Source organism: Xenopus tropicalis, chromosome 6, assembly GCF_000004195.4.
Source record: "Xenopus tropicalis strain Nigerian chromosome 6, UCB_Xtro_10.0, whole genome shotgun sequence".
NCBI lineage: Eukaryota > Metazoa > Chordata > Amphibia > Anura > Pipidae > Xenopus > Xenopus tropicalis.
The window spans coordinates 110090192-110107998 of record NC_030682.2 but is presented as its reverse complement, the minus strand read 5'-3'; the positions used below and the strand labels follow the sequence as shown (position 1 = coordinate 110107998).

At 37.5% G+C, this 17807-nt stretch overlaps 1 protein-coding gene across 3 annotated transcripts in view; it reads left to right on the top strand.

Annotated features, from left to right (window-relative positions):
- Positions 1-17807, top strand: part of znf521 (zinc finger protein 521) — a 204925-nt gene that overhangs the window by 12369 nt on the left and 174749 nt on the right. For all 3 annotated transcript variants that reach the window (XM_012965302.3, XM_012965300.2, XM_004915209.2), the window contains one exon: positions 15144-15323. Coding sequence is in view for 2 of the 3 variants with exons in the window: in XM_012965300.2 (XP_012820754.1) it covers positions 15144-15323 (180 nt within the window). In the remaining variant the exon portion in view is untranslated. The remainder of the gene's footprint in view (positions 1-15143; positions 15324-17807) is intronic.

Genomic DNA, 17807 nt, shown 5'->3' with positions numbered 1-17807 from the left:
AAGTCTGCTAATGAAATTATTTAAACAGTAATTAAACCCAATAGGATTGTTTTGGCTCCAAGGATTAATTATATCTTAGCTGGGATCAAGTGCAAGGTACTGTTTTATTATTACAGGGAAAAAAGGAAAATGGAGTCTATGGGAGATGGCCTTTCCATAATTTGGAACTTTCTGGATAATGGGTTTCCGGATAAGGGGTCCGATACCTGTACTTTAAAAATGCAAAATAGCAGGGAAAGTACTATACAGATATTTAGTGCTATTTAAAGGGGACCTGTCACCCTAAGAAATAATTCCAAAATCTTTTCTATTGGGTTTGTGAAGTAGAATAAACTTCACTTACATTATATATGTTTTTAATTTTAAGTTAAATATTTTTTCTTCAGTCTTGGAATTCACAATCACAGCAAGCAGGCTGGGAAGTGTTATTAAGGAAAGAATTGTATCATCACAACATCTTGTTTATGTGCCAGAATGTGGGACCTGATGCTCAAGTCCATGCACAGGATACAAAATTGTCCTGAGGACAAGTGAGGACTGCAGTGACATCTAGGAAATGCTGAATGGAAAGTGAAAGGAATTGTCTGCCCTGCCTCTGCCTAAGGCATAGAGACGGGGCAGGCAATATATAATTGACTGGGATTTTTAAATACCTGGTATTATGAATGTGTTAATCAAAAAAGGATTTGGGGTTTCATGTTTAATTTGAAAAGGACTTTCTTTGTGCAGTGTTTTATGTCCCCTTTAAGTTATTTAACAAATACACTGTTTTATAATTAGACATCACAAGTAAATCTAAATATGCAGTGTCTGTGTATTATGCAGATTACTTTTTTATGTTTATTGGTTCAACCAGTGAGAGAGAGAAGTTGTGACATCACACAGTATAGAACTGATTACATCATTATCATTATTATATTTCCATACACACCTTTGTGATTATATGCAAACTATCATCTCATGGAAATAAGAATCTTATAATGTATTGTAGTATTGAATGATGTGTGGCCTAGAACTAGAACAGGCAAAGGGGACCATATTAAACTCAAATTTGCACACAGCCTGTATTTAACAACATGTAATATCCTGTGCTAGGTATAATGTAACCCACATAAGGTTACTTTGGCAAATAGTGCTGTACAACTCTTATTCCCCCTCCCAATACTTAAGGTGCTCTTGGTTTCCCTTTAATAGATCAAACAAGTATCTGGGCGTTTAGTTGACCTTTAGGGCTCTGGCACACGGGGAGATTAGTCGCCCGCGACAAATCTCCCTGTTCGCGGGCGACTAATCTCCCCGAGTTGCCTTCACCTGCCATCCCACCGGCGACAATGTAAGTCGGCGGTGGGATGGCACACGCAGCGGCGCGATTTCGGGAAATCGCCGAAATAGACTCACGAGGCTTTTTCGGCGATTTGCGCCCGCGAACAGGGAGTTTTGTCGCGGGCGACTAATCTCCCCGTGTGCCAGAGCCCTTAAACACACTCAGCTTTAGAAGTTAGTTTGTTTAATGTTGTTAATTGTTTTAATGTCTTGACTCCTTATGGTTTTTTCAACCAACGTCTATTAATCTGATGAAAGTGACACACTGATAACCTGTGAACATTTAACACCATCGTAGCTTTTTAAGGGCTCTGGCACACGGCGTGATTAGTCGCTCGCGACAAATCTCCCTGTTCGCGAGCGACTAATCTCCCCGAGTTGCCATCCCACCGGCGACAATGTAAGTCGCCGGTGGGATGGCACACGCGGCGGCGCGATTTCGGCAAATCGCTGAAAATGCCTCGTGAGGCAACTTCGTCGATTTGCCGAAATCGCCTGCGCAGCGTGTGCCATCCCACCGGCGACTTGCATTGTTGCCGGTGGGATGGCAATTCGGGGAGATTAGTCGCCCGCGAACAGGGAGATTTGTCGCGGGCGACTAATCTCCCCGTGTGCCAGAGCCCTAAAAGTTTATTGTATTTTGTACTATTGGGGCTTCTTTATTAACAAAGGGTAAATTTGTAAAATAAGTAAATTATATGATTAAGTGCGCAAATGCACGAAACGCCTCAGGCGTTCTGGGTTTTAAAAGAATGCGAATTAAGACTAAACTTTTTATTTATTCTCTGGCTGTCCGTGGTGCTTCGGGAGCCATAAACTAGCCCCACTTTATCTGGGGTTACCTTGAGCCTCAGGCTCTGGTCTCAGTCCCGCTGCTGACAACATAAGTGGTATAGAAATGGAATTCTGTGAATGGTTTTATCGCTATTATACTTTATTTTACTTAGCACCAACATATTCCATAGCAATCGCATACACCCCTGTCCTTATTTTAGCTTTCTATCGCATTTACACATTATGGTCAGCTTTATAAGGAGCCAATTAAGTGTCCTTTGTGTTTGCAGTGTGGGAAGAAATCGGAACCAAAAAAACAGAGAGGTTGAACATACAGACAGGTAGTGCCCTGGCTAGAATCAGACTTGGGACCACAGCACTGTGCTTATAATATGTGTTTAGTTTGATACCATTTCAACAGGAAAATATGTTTGCCAGAATTACCTTTTGCAACACATTTACATTCTGTGGCAGCAGCCTGACTGAAACCAGAAGTAAGAGGGCCCCCATTGCTGAGGTTTAAGCTAAGACCCAGCATATTTAAAGCCACACACAATTTTTTTTCCTTTGTGCCAATAGTTTTTATTTTTATTAAACTTTTGAGGATAAGAATTATATGGTGACATGTTTCTGGAAAAAACGTTTTTGCCACGGTGCCCTGTATGTGATTAAAACTTAATACAGGTATGGGATCCCTTACCCGGAAACCCGATATCCAGAAAGCTTTGAATGATAGAAAGCCTGTCTCCCATAGACTCCATTTTAATGAAATAATTCAGATTTTAAAAATCCAAATTATGGAAAGACCCCTTATCTGGAATACCCTTGTTCCCGAGCATTCTGGATAACGGGTCCTATACCTGTACTGAAAAAGTTATGTTGCGACAAACAAACTTGTAATTATTGTCTAATAAACATTATTACAGTGCAGTCATTCTTTATTTATATCTATTGTGCAAATGATGTATGGGCAAATGCCACTGTCTGTAGTCTTTTATAATACTGATTTCAAGGTTTTGACCTAATATGCATACAGTACACTGCTTTTTTCACCAGGCTCATGAGGCTTGTACCTTATTTAGCTTGTCCAGTCATTTAAACATGTCCTAGAGAGAGTTGTGGCATCAGTGATGCATGAGCTGTTACTGCAGAATTTTTCTACAGACATGCTGCTTTCATATTCCCCTCTTGTGCTGTCCTTTTAATCATGAAGGATAACAATTGCAGTTTATTTTCTGTGCTTTTGCAGTATGGAAATAACCTGCTGCTTTGCAAACTCCAGAAAGGGTGTTTAGGTGCAATATGCCATATTAATTTGAAGTCTTTTTATCAGTATGGGGTTGTCAAACAACTATAAGCAAGGCTTATGAAGTGCATTATGTTAAAGCTGACCGTACACATATAGAAATGGTCATCTGATAATCTGTTTCTGTGTTTTGAATAAAGAACTGGACAGATGTGTGTGTTCTGTAACTGGACAGGTTTGAAAATGTTGGTTATCATAAGACAATATCTATGCAAATGCAGCCAACAGGTATGGGACCTGTTATCCAGAATGCTTGGGGCCTGGGGTTTTATGGATAAGGGGTATTTCTGTAATTTGGATCTCCATACCTTTAAAAATTTATGTAAACCTTAAAAACCCAACAGGACTGCTTTGCTTCCAATAATAATTTATTATAGCTTAGTTGGGATCAACCAAAAAACTAAAACATTTGAATGATTTGATTAAAGTGAACTCTGTGGGAAATGGCCTTCTTGTAATTCAGAGTTATCTGGATAACCAGTTTCTGGATCATGGATCCCATATTTGTAGTTCGCTCTCTTCATGACTCCTAAATGAAAATCCAACTGCTGTCTTGTGTGCCTTTCTGAGGACATATCTAGTCTGAGTTATTGTATTTGCAAGATAGCAGTGTTAATGGTAATGATTTATTGTTTTGTATATGGGAATATGGCTGTTTTATAACAGTATCTTTTTCACTCTAGCGCATGCAATGAAAAATAATGGTTTCCTGTCCGACATCATCAGTTTTTCCCCTTTTACAAATAAAGTCATTCTTTTGTTAACTTAAAATAATAACCGCCAGTAGACATTTAAAGCTCGTTTGTACGTCACTATTTTAAGTTGAACCATAAGTACTTCTGTGCGGTAGCATTTTACTCCTTGCAGCGATCCTTTGAGTGTGGATTTGTGATAGAAAAATCTCTATTTTTGCACATCCACCCTTCACGGTTTGTTCACTACCATATTAAAGCAGTTCTTCAGAGGTGAACATACTTTCGCCAGAAGTTTATAGTTGTACTTTTGTATCTCAGGTCTGGCTCTCATGATAAAATGTTCTTTTTATAGAGTTGCAAGTTATAAATGTAGTGCAGCTATGGCATATTAATCTTGCTGCAGAGGTTTAATGAGGCAGTTGTTTTTGCGATGGACGCTGTTGGGAACAGGGCACGACAGAGTTTTACTTCACCACTGCACTGCACAAAGAAATATTCCTCGGCTGTTAATAATTATAGCCACATGACTTCTCAGTTTTCCCTTTTTTTGCCAGCAGTTTTCCATACAAAAATACTTGGAAAGAGATTTATTAACCCGTTTGAGTTAACAGATCAAACCAGCTAACAGTTGTGCAATTGGTTCAGTTCTTAGCCGCCTCTTATGTGCAGTGTATCTGTTTATATAGTGTTGACCTGATTTATATATAAATAGGGAACAGATGTAAGAATTCTGCGAAAAGATAAACATATATATTTATTTTAACTCTCCAATATCGGCCTAAATTTTACTCATTTGGGATGACATTAAAGCAATATTACTGGAATTTTTCAGATTACGGGACTTTTCTTTACATGGAGCATTTTGAGGAACAAGTTCTAAAATTAGTTAAACATTTGTACATCAAATAAGATTGTTTCTCCATCACCATGGAATTATGTAAGTTTTACCATCAAGTACAAGGTTCTGCCTTATTACATAGAACAGTGATCCCCAACCAGTGGCTCATGAGCAACATGTTGCTCTCCCAACACCTTGGATGTTGCTCTCAGTGTCCTTCAAACAGGTGCTTATTTTTCATTTATTGGCTTGGGGGCAAGTTTTGGTTGCAAAAAAACTGATGCACTGTCAAAGAGAACCTCCTGTAAGCTTCCAGTCCATAAAGGGGCTGTACAGGACACTGTAGGCAAAGGCATTGTGTATATTTGAGCATTCTGGATAATTGGATTTCTGATAACCAGTTCCCTACCTGTACATTATCAGATTGATACTTGTAGTAGAGTAAGGGGCCATTTACTAACGCTTGGATTTTTTTTTCCTATTCAGATTTTTTAGGGCTAAAAGTCACAGAAAAAAGTCCCGAATTTTTTTAGATTTACTGTGCGACAAAACAGATACAAATCTGAATCCAACAATTCGCCAGCTAAAAATTGCCGAGATCTTATAAAAGTCAATAGCAGATGTCTCGCCCCTTCCTAAGAAGATACTTTATTGCTACAAAACTTTAGAGTTTTTCAGATTTTTTTTGTGCAACAATTCTAAAAAGTAGAGGGTTTCAGTTGAAAATTGAGAGTTGCTTGACTTTTCAGTTCAGACTTTTTAGTAAATGTCTGAACGCTCGGGAGTACAACCAGGCAGAATGTAATGGAAAAAATTAGACGATGCATTTAGGTGCAATAAAACCTGTGTCTTAAACGCATGTCAAATTCATATAATAATGCCCTTCTGTAAGAACAGCAATCTAAATAAAAACTAAGCACTGAATCTGTGTAATGCATCCATCTTTTGACTACTGGGGCTAGTTTAATAATGTGGTTGCAAAAATTGTCCCATTACTGTTGCCAATAGCAACCAAACATATTCTTTTATTTTACAACTAGTGCACTAAACAAAATTGATTGTTGACTGATTGGGCAACTGCATTTTTTACTAAGAGAATCAAAAAAAACCAATAATATATTTCCTTTTTTTTTTAACAGATTGTTATGTTAGGTGATTATTTGTAAAGGCAGGCTTCAGTATTACAGTCCAGAAATGCTGAAGACTATGAAAGATGGTCTCAGAATAAGGTACATTCACACAGTATTCTGTGTTCATACTACAGACATTGACACTTTGGTCTCAGCTTGGTTTGGTGTAAATTGAAAAGCCTTGCCTTGCACCGTTGCTGTGGTGCAGGTGAATGTGGCCAGTAGTGTGTTTGAGGTCACTAGTATTGTGCATTGCACAGTACATGGCACACTCACAGGCAAAAGCCCAATAGTTTACTTCCTTTACAGCGTTCCAGTGACCCACCTGCAGGAGACAAACAACTATTTGCATTACCCCCATTCTGCTTTTTACTTCCTATTCACAGAATAATGGGCTGTATTTCTCTGTTATGTGATTTTAGTCCTCAACCTTTTTCTGTTACATAGACCTTACAGTGCCTTTTAACTTTTCATGCCAGGGTCTTTTTGATCTTACTGCACCCATTTAAGGCAACATAGATAAACGGGAACCAAGAACTATGGCGTCTGCGCAATACTGTAATGCCAGTGGTGTTTATTCCATAGTGCATGTCACTTAGGGGGTTAATAAAGCCATGCTCTTTGCACCATTAATCCAAAAGAACACTTTTTTTTCAGCCCACCAATTACACCCCTCTGTATGTGCAAGCCTATTTTCAGTTCTGTTCTGGAAAGGGGAATAATTCCAGGTTTTACAAAGGTGTTTTGTTTCCAAAATAGTCTGTTCGAATGAAACACAATGTTCTGTTAAGGAATGTGATGATGAAAATCTGTATGTAACTGTTTATAAATGTGCTGGTTTTTATAAGTGCTCTCTTGCAGAATTTCATTTAGGGTAACATTGCGCTGGTTCAGTCAGTCTGCTGTACTACGAGTGAGTTCAGTGCTTACACTTGTTTTATACTAGAGGCATCCTGCTTACTCTCATGTACCTTTCAGTCCTATTTTTATGTTTTTGCTACTTTACAAATCTTTACTGTCTGTGGCCAGCATTTCAGGATGCCCAGCTAAGCACTCTGTGATACTTGTCCCCTTCTCTGCCTTATGCTAAGCTTATACGACCTCAATTAACTTGCTTGACTTTTATGTGAAACCTCTATGTTGATGATGCTCAGTTAAAATGTGTCTTGGTGTGCAGTATTTCTTGCTCTTGGAGCATCTGTTCTTATATTTTCATAACAACTGTTTTTTAGGAATGATTGTTAAAACAGGTCTGTGCTGTATATTTCTATCTGCAATTAATTATATTTGTTGTAAGTCTCTTTACATAGCCCTGTTGCCATAAATTTGAATAATTTTTTGCATTTTAGAAAATAAGTTGCATAAATATGGTAATACTTAATTTTACTTTATAAATTGCTGACACATTTGCTTGTTACAAAGATTTTTCATCAGTCCCTGGCAAAGTAAAGCGTACAATATACAGTCCATATCACATTGCAAAGAGTCATCAGTAGTCAGTGCAGTACCAGTTGAAAACCCATGCAATGAACTCCGAGAACATACAAACTCCTTGCAGATAGTTCTTAGCTGAGAACCAAACTGTTTAAACTTGTAGATATACTTTCCAGTTGATTAAGCTCATGCTACATCCTGAATTCTTCCTATCAGAGGAAAGCGGGGGCTAGGCAGTTCCTTTTACCTCCTGCCTGTTAGCCATTTACTGACAGTGATCAGGGTTACCCAGGCCCACCTAACCTCATGTTCAGAGCAGAACAATAATAAGATGGAGAGTTAACCTCCCATAATACTCTGTAGACATTTCTTAAATAATTGGTTGGTATTAAGTGAAGGATCATCTGCAGCTATAGAGGCTAAAGTAAACTTCAACTCTGAGAAGGAGGAGTGGGAAGAGGTTTTCCACAGAAGCAGCTATGTTCATCCATAAAAACATATTTTGTCCAAACAACAGAAATAAACATATTTACTTCAAAGATATACACATTTTCAGTTGCTTGCCTTTAGGCTCTTTTGACCAACGATTTTTAAAGATTTTTTTAAAGGTTTTCTGAGTTGTGTGGCTAATAGAACGGAGTAAACATTTCTAGTGAAAGGCTTGGGGCATGGGCACCCAAGCCCTCTATTTGTAACTGTAATTGTAACTGGTAGCCAACAAGTTCCTTGAATATAATACAAGGTGCTCCATGTTTCTAACATAATTCATTAGATTTTAATTGTTTGATCTTTTCTTTTAATATTTTATTTAAAACACGTTATTGAATAGTGGCTGTTACTGTTTGTCCTTATTTTTTTTTTTGGCACATGGAATAAAACCTTCCTGAAACCTTATTTCAGAGTTGTGGCTTTGAGGTAAAATATTGATATACGGTTGAGTCATTGACTCTCTATAAGGAAGCAAAGAAGTGGTGGAAAGTGACCTTCTGTAAATTGATTACATTGACATTTCTCTCCTTCCGCAATGGATTTTAATACGTCCTTGACTCATTCGCACTTATCAGTAATTGCCAAAGAATATTTGTATCGACAGCACATACAAATGTTTGAGCCTAATTTATCAAGCCTTTTTTACTGTTTGTATATCTGTCAGTAGTGTTTCATTTTCAAAAAAAATTAAGTGAGCAGGTTTGTAGTGTAGCAATCCTAAAGTACAAAATATTGGTGCGTTTTTGATTTGTAGCTTAGATTTGTAGTGCAATTTAAAAATTTTTTACAGGCTTTAAGAAACTGCATTTCTAATTTTATATGGCAGGTTTAATGGCATTACTAAATAGAACAGGGATTTTTAAAATATATCACCATGCTGTTTAAGGCAGGTCTCTTTGACCACTTTTGATAGAATTAACTTCTTTCTATGTAAGGAATAAGCCACATAACTGACTCTAAATGAATCCATTTTTAGTGGGGCCAATTCTGAAATATATGGCCGTAGACTAAATGATTAAAAAAGCCTGGAATATTACATTACATTACATTAACATTTATTTATAAAGCGCCAACATATTCCGCAGCGCTGTACAATATGTGGGTTACATACATGGACATACAGAGTAACATATAAAGCAATCAATAACCGATACAAGAGGTGAAGAGGGCCCTGCCCAAAAGAGCTTACAATCTACAAGACAGCTGCAATTTTAACACACAAGGAGAAAAAAAACAGAAAAGCATTACACTTTATAACTTAATTTGTTGGTAGTTGAGTAGATAATAGAACAATAGCAACAAAAGTAATGATGCACAGTTGCAAACACCCAATAAAGCTTTATGTGAATAACATTTACTTTTATTTAAAGATATCTTTACAAATACCTTTTACAATAAAAAAGCCAAACTATTTCAGTTTACAACGTAATTTAAAATAACACTTGTATTTCAAAACCTTTTTTTGGCATTTGCTAGGGGTTATTTACAACCCGGAGGGGGGGCCGGCTCAAGTGTGTGCCCCTTAGTGCTAGCACTTGCGCCACGGGGTTGTAGCTCGCTGCACAGAGCACCAGAAGGCGTGGCTCAGCCCTGTCCTTAACATCCGCCCCTTTCGGCCAAACGTAGGCCTCATATATGCAAAGAGAAATCATACTGGTCTCTGTCAAAGGCTGATCATGATGGAGGCTGTGGCAAAGTTTCACAAAGTGTGATAAATACCACCATAAATGGATTTTTTAAGGATAAAAAAATCAAAGTGATACATACATTTCTTTAGGGGGAAAAAATCGAAGGGATACATAAATTTCTTTAGGGAAATGCCCCAAAAGGCAGGGACAGGGGAGGGGCCATTTATTAACTATTGCTTTAATATTTTTTACAAGGAGCACTTATCTATACTGCTTATAAATCCCCTGATAATTTTATATTAAAATCTGATCTCCCCTGTGGGTGCACTGACAGGAACAGCAGCCACCTGTCAATGCTTACATGGGGAAAATGAACATGTTAACATCTGCCCAGTTGGAGCACTGATAGGCGAATGCTGTTCTTGTCAGCGTGCACAGACTGCTGGGCAGATCGAAGCAGATTTGTTAGAGCTCAGTGCTGCTGCTGAGCTGCACTAAGCACTAATACCCTAAACAGTGTTGGACTGGGATGCCAGGGGCCCCCCAGAAAACCTTAGGTCATGGGTCCACTCGCCAAACTATTTTTATCCACTTCTTACTCAGTCTCTATATTTTCCTAGTTTTTTTATCTTTATATACTATAATCTATTCTTCTATACATTTAATTGGTTTGTTCCCATAGAAAAATAAGTAATGACTATGAATTAGGCCAAATGGCTAGAAGCAAGAGGGCCCACTGACTCCTGGGCCCACCGGGAATTTTCCTGGTATCCCTGTGGGCCAGTCCGACACTGACCCTAAAGTAGATGAATATGTTTGACTGAAGCAGTCACACATTTGGACAAATTGACACATTTATCAGGTTTGATCAGTTTGTTAAAAATAAAAAAAAAATTTTGAAAATTACAAAACAGATTGAATTGGCAGTTTAGTTTTTTTTAACCTGCCCCTGAGACTTTAAAAATAACTACAGTGAACCCAGATGCAGGTAGTATTAACTGCCTATTCTCAGTCGCCATGAAGAAAATACTGAAAATAGTCTTTGATTAAAAAACACACTGGCAGTTGGCTCTGCTATGGCACAGCCAGTCATTAATCAACAGAAAGCACAGATGTGAGCCAGTGTCCTTAGGGCAATGACATGCAAGGAGTTTTGTCACCCGCATACAATCGTGGGCAACAGAATGCCTGTGTACCAAAAGAAATATTCAGTACATACTGTAAGGTTTCTTTATTGGTTTTTACAGTAAGGCTGCTTAGTAATGTAAGGGGATGGCCCTGTACAGATATGTTGAGAGGGGCACTCTAAATAGTCTTATAATCCAAAAAGTAACAATTTGTCTTTCTGACAAATACTTCTATTTTAAAACCAGATAATCGGGACCTCTACATAAATTAAAAGGGCAGTATGCTCTATTGTTCACCATGAGTGCAATAAAGTAAGCTTGTTTTGGATGCACTTTTTGCTCGTTGTTTTAATGAGAAAATAAAAAAAATCAACATTTTTGTTATTTCTTGAGCTAAATAGAGAAATGGAAGCTACTCCATGTTTGGTCCTTGTGAGATAGATTACCAGTATACAATTCCCTTCTTTTCTCTTTTGTTTTGACTGTTTTGTCATTACAAAGGAAAGATTACCTGGGTACAGTTAACCTTATTATCTAATTCACAAGCACCAAACATGGAATCGCTTTGAATGCCCTGTTTCCCTTATAAATAACAAAACCTTGGATTTTTTTTATGATTAAAACAGTAGGCAAAAAGTATGTTTAGCACCAGCCGAATTCATTGCACTCATGTTGATTAACAGGGTATACTGTAATTTTTATTGTTTCTGTGATAGCTCAGGAATACATAGGCAAAGAGTGCTATATGGACTTACTGATTTCCTTAAGATAAAATAGATATTGTAGTTTTTATAGAATATGTATGCTCTTGTATGTGTAACAGAATCTTACTGGTAAACATCTTTTCACCACCTCCTCTTCCAATGAGATAGAAAGTTCTAATATTGCATCACGCTCTCAGATTATACTCTGTAGTGTGTGCGAGCCCTTTGTATAAGTATGCCTAGAAAATTCAGACTGCAGCATTTCATTACTTTGGACTTTAGCTGAGACATAGGAAGATGGCTGAGGGTATTTTTTGGGCATAAGGCATGTGTCTTCCACTTTTGTCTTCTTTCTTTTGTGAAGGCTACTTTGTTCCTTTGTAGACTGGCCCACAGGGATTATTAATTTATGATGCCAGTTTTTTACTTTTTGCCAGTTACTATTCATGTGTGCACACACATAAATGTATAAATTTTCATATTTTAAAAAAATAAAATGTGTCTTGATATAACAACTGTAGAAATCTACATCTGACAAGATGGCTTCAATGTTTTGTTCCATTAAGCAAGTACAAATTATATCATATATACATATTTACTTTTTATAGCACAGCCAGAATACGTAGCGCAGTACATTTTAATCAAAAAACCATGAAGCAGGCATGCTAAAGTAATCTTACAAAGACTACAACAGTTTATTTGCATAAATCATAAATTGACTCTGGCCCATGAGATCAAACAGACCATAGTGAAGTAATCCCCTTTGTCTACTCTGAACTGTGCTAAGCTTGTGTACCAGATTATTGCTCCCTGTGAAACCTCATTCTACAGCCTCATTCTTGCAACTTGGTATCACATGTCAAATCGTACTTGTGCTAGAAGTCATAATGAGTTATATTTTGATCTCCCTAGCAGCTGCAGGGGTCTACACATTGCGACCTCCATTTTCTTAAAGCTGTGCATCCACAATGGGCTCCCCCAAAAACAATGACCAAAGCAATTTTATATCACAATGCCCCAGTTTTTGTTTAAAATGGTGTTTCAGCCCCTGGTCTGTTGGGGTTTATTTACAATGCTTCTATACTCCTTACTATACTCCTTTCAAACTCCACTTTGTCATTGTGTACTCATCAGTCAGTGTCCCCAAACACGGCAGAGACAGATTTATCATGCAGTGTAAAAAATGGCACCAAAATTTTTCCACAAAAAAAGTGTAATTTTTTTAAATAAATAGGCCTCCAAATGTAGATCCAGTTGTCAAAACTCCTTAGTATCATTAACCCCCACCCCTTTTTAAAAAAAAAATAAAAAAAAATTACAATTGTTTTTACTATAGGGCCCAAATTCAGGCAACATTTCAGGTAAAAATCTGTGGGGTGTAATGGTTTTTTTTTCCCCACAAACCCTTTTAGCGTGTATCACCTGGGTGCTTCATATCTGCTAATATCAGAAGTAGTGATGGGCGCTTTTGGCCAACACACTGATTTCCCATGCATGGCAGCTGTGGACAAAATGCCCACCTGAGAGTTAAAGTAGAAACCCTGGTATTGATTTCAATATGCATATCTTTGCTGCTTCATACATCTTTTTAATTGTTTAAACAAAGCCCCACATGGTCTATTGAATTGAATAATAATTTAGGTAACGCATATTCAAGACCTGTACAACAAATCACTGGCAAATGAATCTACATATTTTTTAAATGAAAACATACTGCCCAATAGAAATGATATTCTTTAAATTATATATAAGTATATTGTATTTGCTGTATTTGTTTTTCGTCTATGAAGGTGGTGTTGGCTCAGGTTGTACTTGCCTTTAGCAAGATCATAACTTTTTTCTTTATCTTCACCCACTGCTCTTACGTAGTGCTATAATCCTGAGAAGCCAGAGCTAGACATGGCCAAGTAGATAGGGCCTGACATCATTACGGTATGGCCAACTAAGTACTTTCCTGAAACAGAGTACATTGGCATTAGTATTTTTAAAAGTCTCCTTTGTGCCAAAATGTTTTACAAATTGAAAAAGTGGTCTGTTTGTAATGTGGAGAGTGATCTCCTATCTAGTCTGTATAAGCAAAGGTTGAATGATTAGTTATATATTGCAGCATTTCATCACTAACCATTATAAAGTCTGGAAATGTTGAGATGTTAGTTTTGACCTCCTCCTTGCATGGTCCTGGGTGTTCTCTTTGAAACTACCCTATGCTATTACAGCTTCTGTCAGGTATAGCAATACTAAGGGGCACATTTACTTACTCACGAACCGGCCGAATGCGTCCGATTGCGTTTTTTTCCTAATGATCGGTATTTGGCGATTTTTCGGAAAATTGTCGCGACTTTTTCGTAGCCATTCCGAATGTTGCGCAAAATGTTGCGATTTTTTCGTAGCGTTACTACTTGCGCGAAAAGTCGCGACTTTTTCGCAGCTTTCGTGCCGAGTACGAAAGATTCGGATTCATTCAAGCTTCAGTATGGTGACTTTTCTTGGGCCAGGTTGGAGCTGCAGGGTGCCATTGAGTCCTATGGGAGGCTTCCAAAATCATGCTAAGTCTGAAAGTTTCGCCCGCCGCTTACGAGCGCTCAATACGAAAAAGTCGTGACAAGATACGAGTGAATCATAATGGCTACGAAAAACTCGCGTTTTTTTTCGCGAATCGTATTGGTAACGAAAAAGTCGCGACAATTTCCGAAAAGTCGTAAAGGCGACGAAAAAATCGCAAAAATACGAAAAAGTCACAAAATGTTCGTTTTCCAATCGGAATTTTTCCAATTCGGATTCGTGGGTTAGTAAATGTGCCCCTAAATATATGTATTCTCGGTGTGAAAGAAGGCATTCCCCTTTATACCCATGGTCATGAACTGAAGTTAAAACTGAGACTCTGGCCTACTAATTTTGTCATTTTTTAGAAAATTTACATAATAACTGGAATAATTTCTACTGAAGGAAATCCTAAAATGAACTGTAATTTTTTTTTCTCATGAAAAACATTTTGGACTTATATTAACAATTATATTGCTCACGGGAGCATCAGGCTTTAGGTTCTGTAACTGTTCACCTTCCCTGTGACTGTTAATTGGTTTAATGCATGCTGCAAAAAGTTGTGTGGCCAACCAAATGGTAGTACATACACAGTGAGTACTGTTGCTTTTGACTGAGCACTTTTGTTCTGTCCGCATGCTCTAATTTTTGCGTCTCGGAGGCAGAAAGCGGTAGGATTGGCATGAAAGTGAGATGGAACCAAATTGATCAGATGAAATTAGGGGCTGGCCTATAGTTTTGGAATGTGGGTTGATGGGAGTTATTGATCTGGGGTGAGCTACTGCAGAGAAAATTCAACATTTCCACAGCAGAATAATTTGTGTAAGTGATGCATTAATAGGTGTTCTTAAGGGAGGATTTGAGGAGGTAATGATTTACTGAAATAGCCTTACTAAGGGCAAGCCACCACAATACACTGCTATATTAAATCAAAGAAGGAAAACATCTTTGCTCTTTAAATGCCTCTTTCTAGACATGAAACTGAATATCCATGACAATAAACATATGAAGAAACACGCCTTGTTTCTGTGAAATAATTAAAAAAATTCTTTCCACCCCCCCCTTCACTTAGCAAAATTGTGTTTGATAATATGAATCTCTCTATAATTAATGCTTCACTATGTGTTAACATTCTTGAATTCTTTATTCTTCAGATCCAAACTGTAAACTAGAAGATAAATCTGAGGATGGAGAATCGACAGATTGCAAGAAGAGGCAGGAGGAAGGAGACGAGCTAGAAGAAGAAGCCGTTCACAGCTGTGACAGTTGCCTTCAGGTGTTTGAATCTCTGAGCGATATCACTGAGCACAAAATCAGTCAGTGTCAGCTGACAGGTAAATAACCCCTACTTTTAGCTAACTATTTTTTAGCACATTTGTCCTCAGTAAAAAAAATTGTTGTTTATTCCATAAATATGTGTGTTGTCAAAGAACTCCTTTGTTATTTGCTCCATTTATTTTTCACTTCAATATTTTTTGCTGGTTGTATTATAATACATGGGAAAGAATACAGGTTAGGGTTAGGCTTTTTACCTTTACTCGTTTGGTATGCCATCAGTTTGACTGGATAAGAAATTGGGAATCCCAAACAGATTTTTCTTGTCATGTTGGTTTTGCTTATGGTTCTATTGCAGTGCTGTAGCACATTGTTTTGTCTAAAGCAGAAATCTTTACCCTATGAGTTGGCACCCAAAAATATGTAGGGTGAGTCACCTTGACCTCCCTGCATACAGTAACATTTCCATCTTCTTGTATTCCTTAAAGTGATATTAACACCAGCAATTAAACTATCTATTATATTAAATTCCATCAAATTTACATCTGACATAACATTATCTTTATATGCTGTTTACAGTCTTGCCTTAAAGGGGACCCCAAGACATAACTCCAAATTATTTTCTATATTGTTAGTTAAGTAAAATAAACTTGCGCTATATAAATAATATAAATCTTGTTTCCTTCCGTCTTGGAATAAGTCAATCAAAGCAAGCAGGCAGGCACCATTTTGTGGACACTGTTATGAAGGCAAACTTTTTATCATGCCAAAATCTTGTTTATGTGCCAGAATGGGGGACCAGATGCCCATGCACTGGCTACACAATTAGATGATGAGGAGGGAGGGGTAAAGTGAGATGTGCAGTGACATCTAGGTAGTGCTGAACGGAAAGCTAAAGTTATTGTCTGCCCCGCCTCTATGCCTACGGCAAGCAATATATGATTGACAGCTGGGATTTTTAAATGCCTTTATAATGGGTTTGGATGTGTTAATATAACAATCAATTTGGGTTTCATGTTTAATTTTAAAAGGACTTTTATTATGCAGCTTTTTATGTCTGAGTGACAGGTCCACTTTAAAAGTATTTGCCTGATGCTTGTGCATTACCTTTCCAATCCCCCTTGTGAGGGGACTGCCATATTTGTGCAGTAGCCTGTTAGACAGTCAGGTGGCAAAACAGTCGGGTTTAGGAACCTTAAGTAACAATTACTTACAAAGCAGACCTATTAGCAGAAGATGTTCAACATGACCTATAGTGAACATTCATATCTTAGAGTAGTTTTTAGTGTCAGTGTCACCTCTAAATTAAAAAATGTAAAAGCATTATGGACTGTTTTATGTGGCTTAATTCAGATGGCAAAGAACTTAATCAAAATAAAGAAGAAAGCATTTAAGAAATAAATGTCAGAGGGGTCAGATGCTTTTATGCCCTATAAACACTACAACAAGTGTTGTAAAGTAACTGTCAGGAAGGCAAACATTGAAAATGTGGAACTTATTTCAACCCAAGCAGTGACTAATCCCAAAAATTTGCTCAGGTACATCAGAAAGTGGCTTCATTAAAAAATGCAGATATTTTCGTTACAAGGGACTAGGCACCAAATCCACCAAATACTTTGTGAAACATTCGGCTAAATACCGAACCGAATCTGAATCCTAATTTGCATAAAAATTTTCAACTTCCGTGTTTATGTGACAAAAAGTCACACGATTGTAAGGATTCAGATTCAATTTAGCCAAAGGCATGGATTCGGCTGAATCCTGCTGAAAAAGTACAAATCTTGGCTAAATCCCGACATCCTGTGAATCCCTACAAGGGACTCTGAAAAGGCAAATGTGCCTTACCATTTATTTTCCTTAATGTATACAGTAGAGTCAGAGACTCTGTAAAGGTGCTCATGGCTCATTTCAAATGAGTTGTCAATATCTTTCCTCAATATTGAGGATATGGTACTTAAATGTTTAATGTGAACAAGGGCCATGGGCCTGAGGAAATACGCCCTATAAACTTAGTTTAGCATTAGCCAAGCCACTTTTCATGATTTTTTTAGCTCACTTTAATTGTTGTTGTAACCAAAAATTTGTGAAACACAAATTGCGGTTGTGTCCACTACGCATAAAAAAAGTCGCACAGTAGTCCCATTTCATTCATTTTTCGCAGTTTCATGAATTTTTTAGCAGTTTCTCGAATTTAGCTGTGAAGAAAACTGAAAAAAATTCACTTACTAGTTCCTATGAATTGAAGGGAAACTGGTGTAGTTCCATTATTTAACAAACGATTACGATCACAGCCTGGCAATTACAGGCCTATAATTCTATCTGTTGTGGGCAAGTTATGTGAAGGTTTGTTAAGGCATCATATTATGATGTGGTGAATGGCAATATGAGTACTCAACATAGCTTTACGAAGGATAAATCATGGCAAAATTTAATAGCCTTTTATAATTAGGTAAGCAGGAACTATGATAGTGGGGTTGTAGTAGATGTGATCTTTATAGACTTTGCCAGAGCTATTTATAGGACAACTTGTACATGGATAGAAA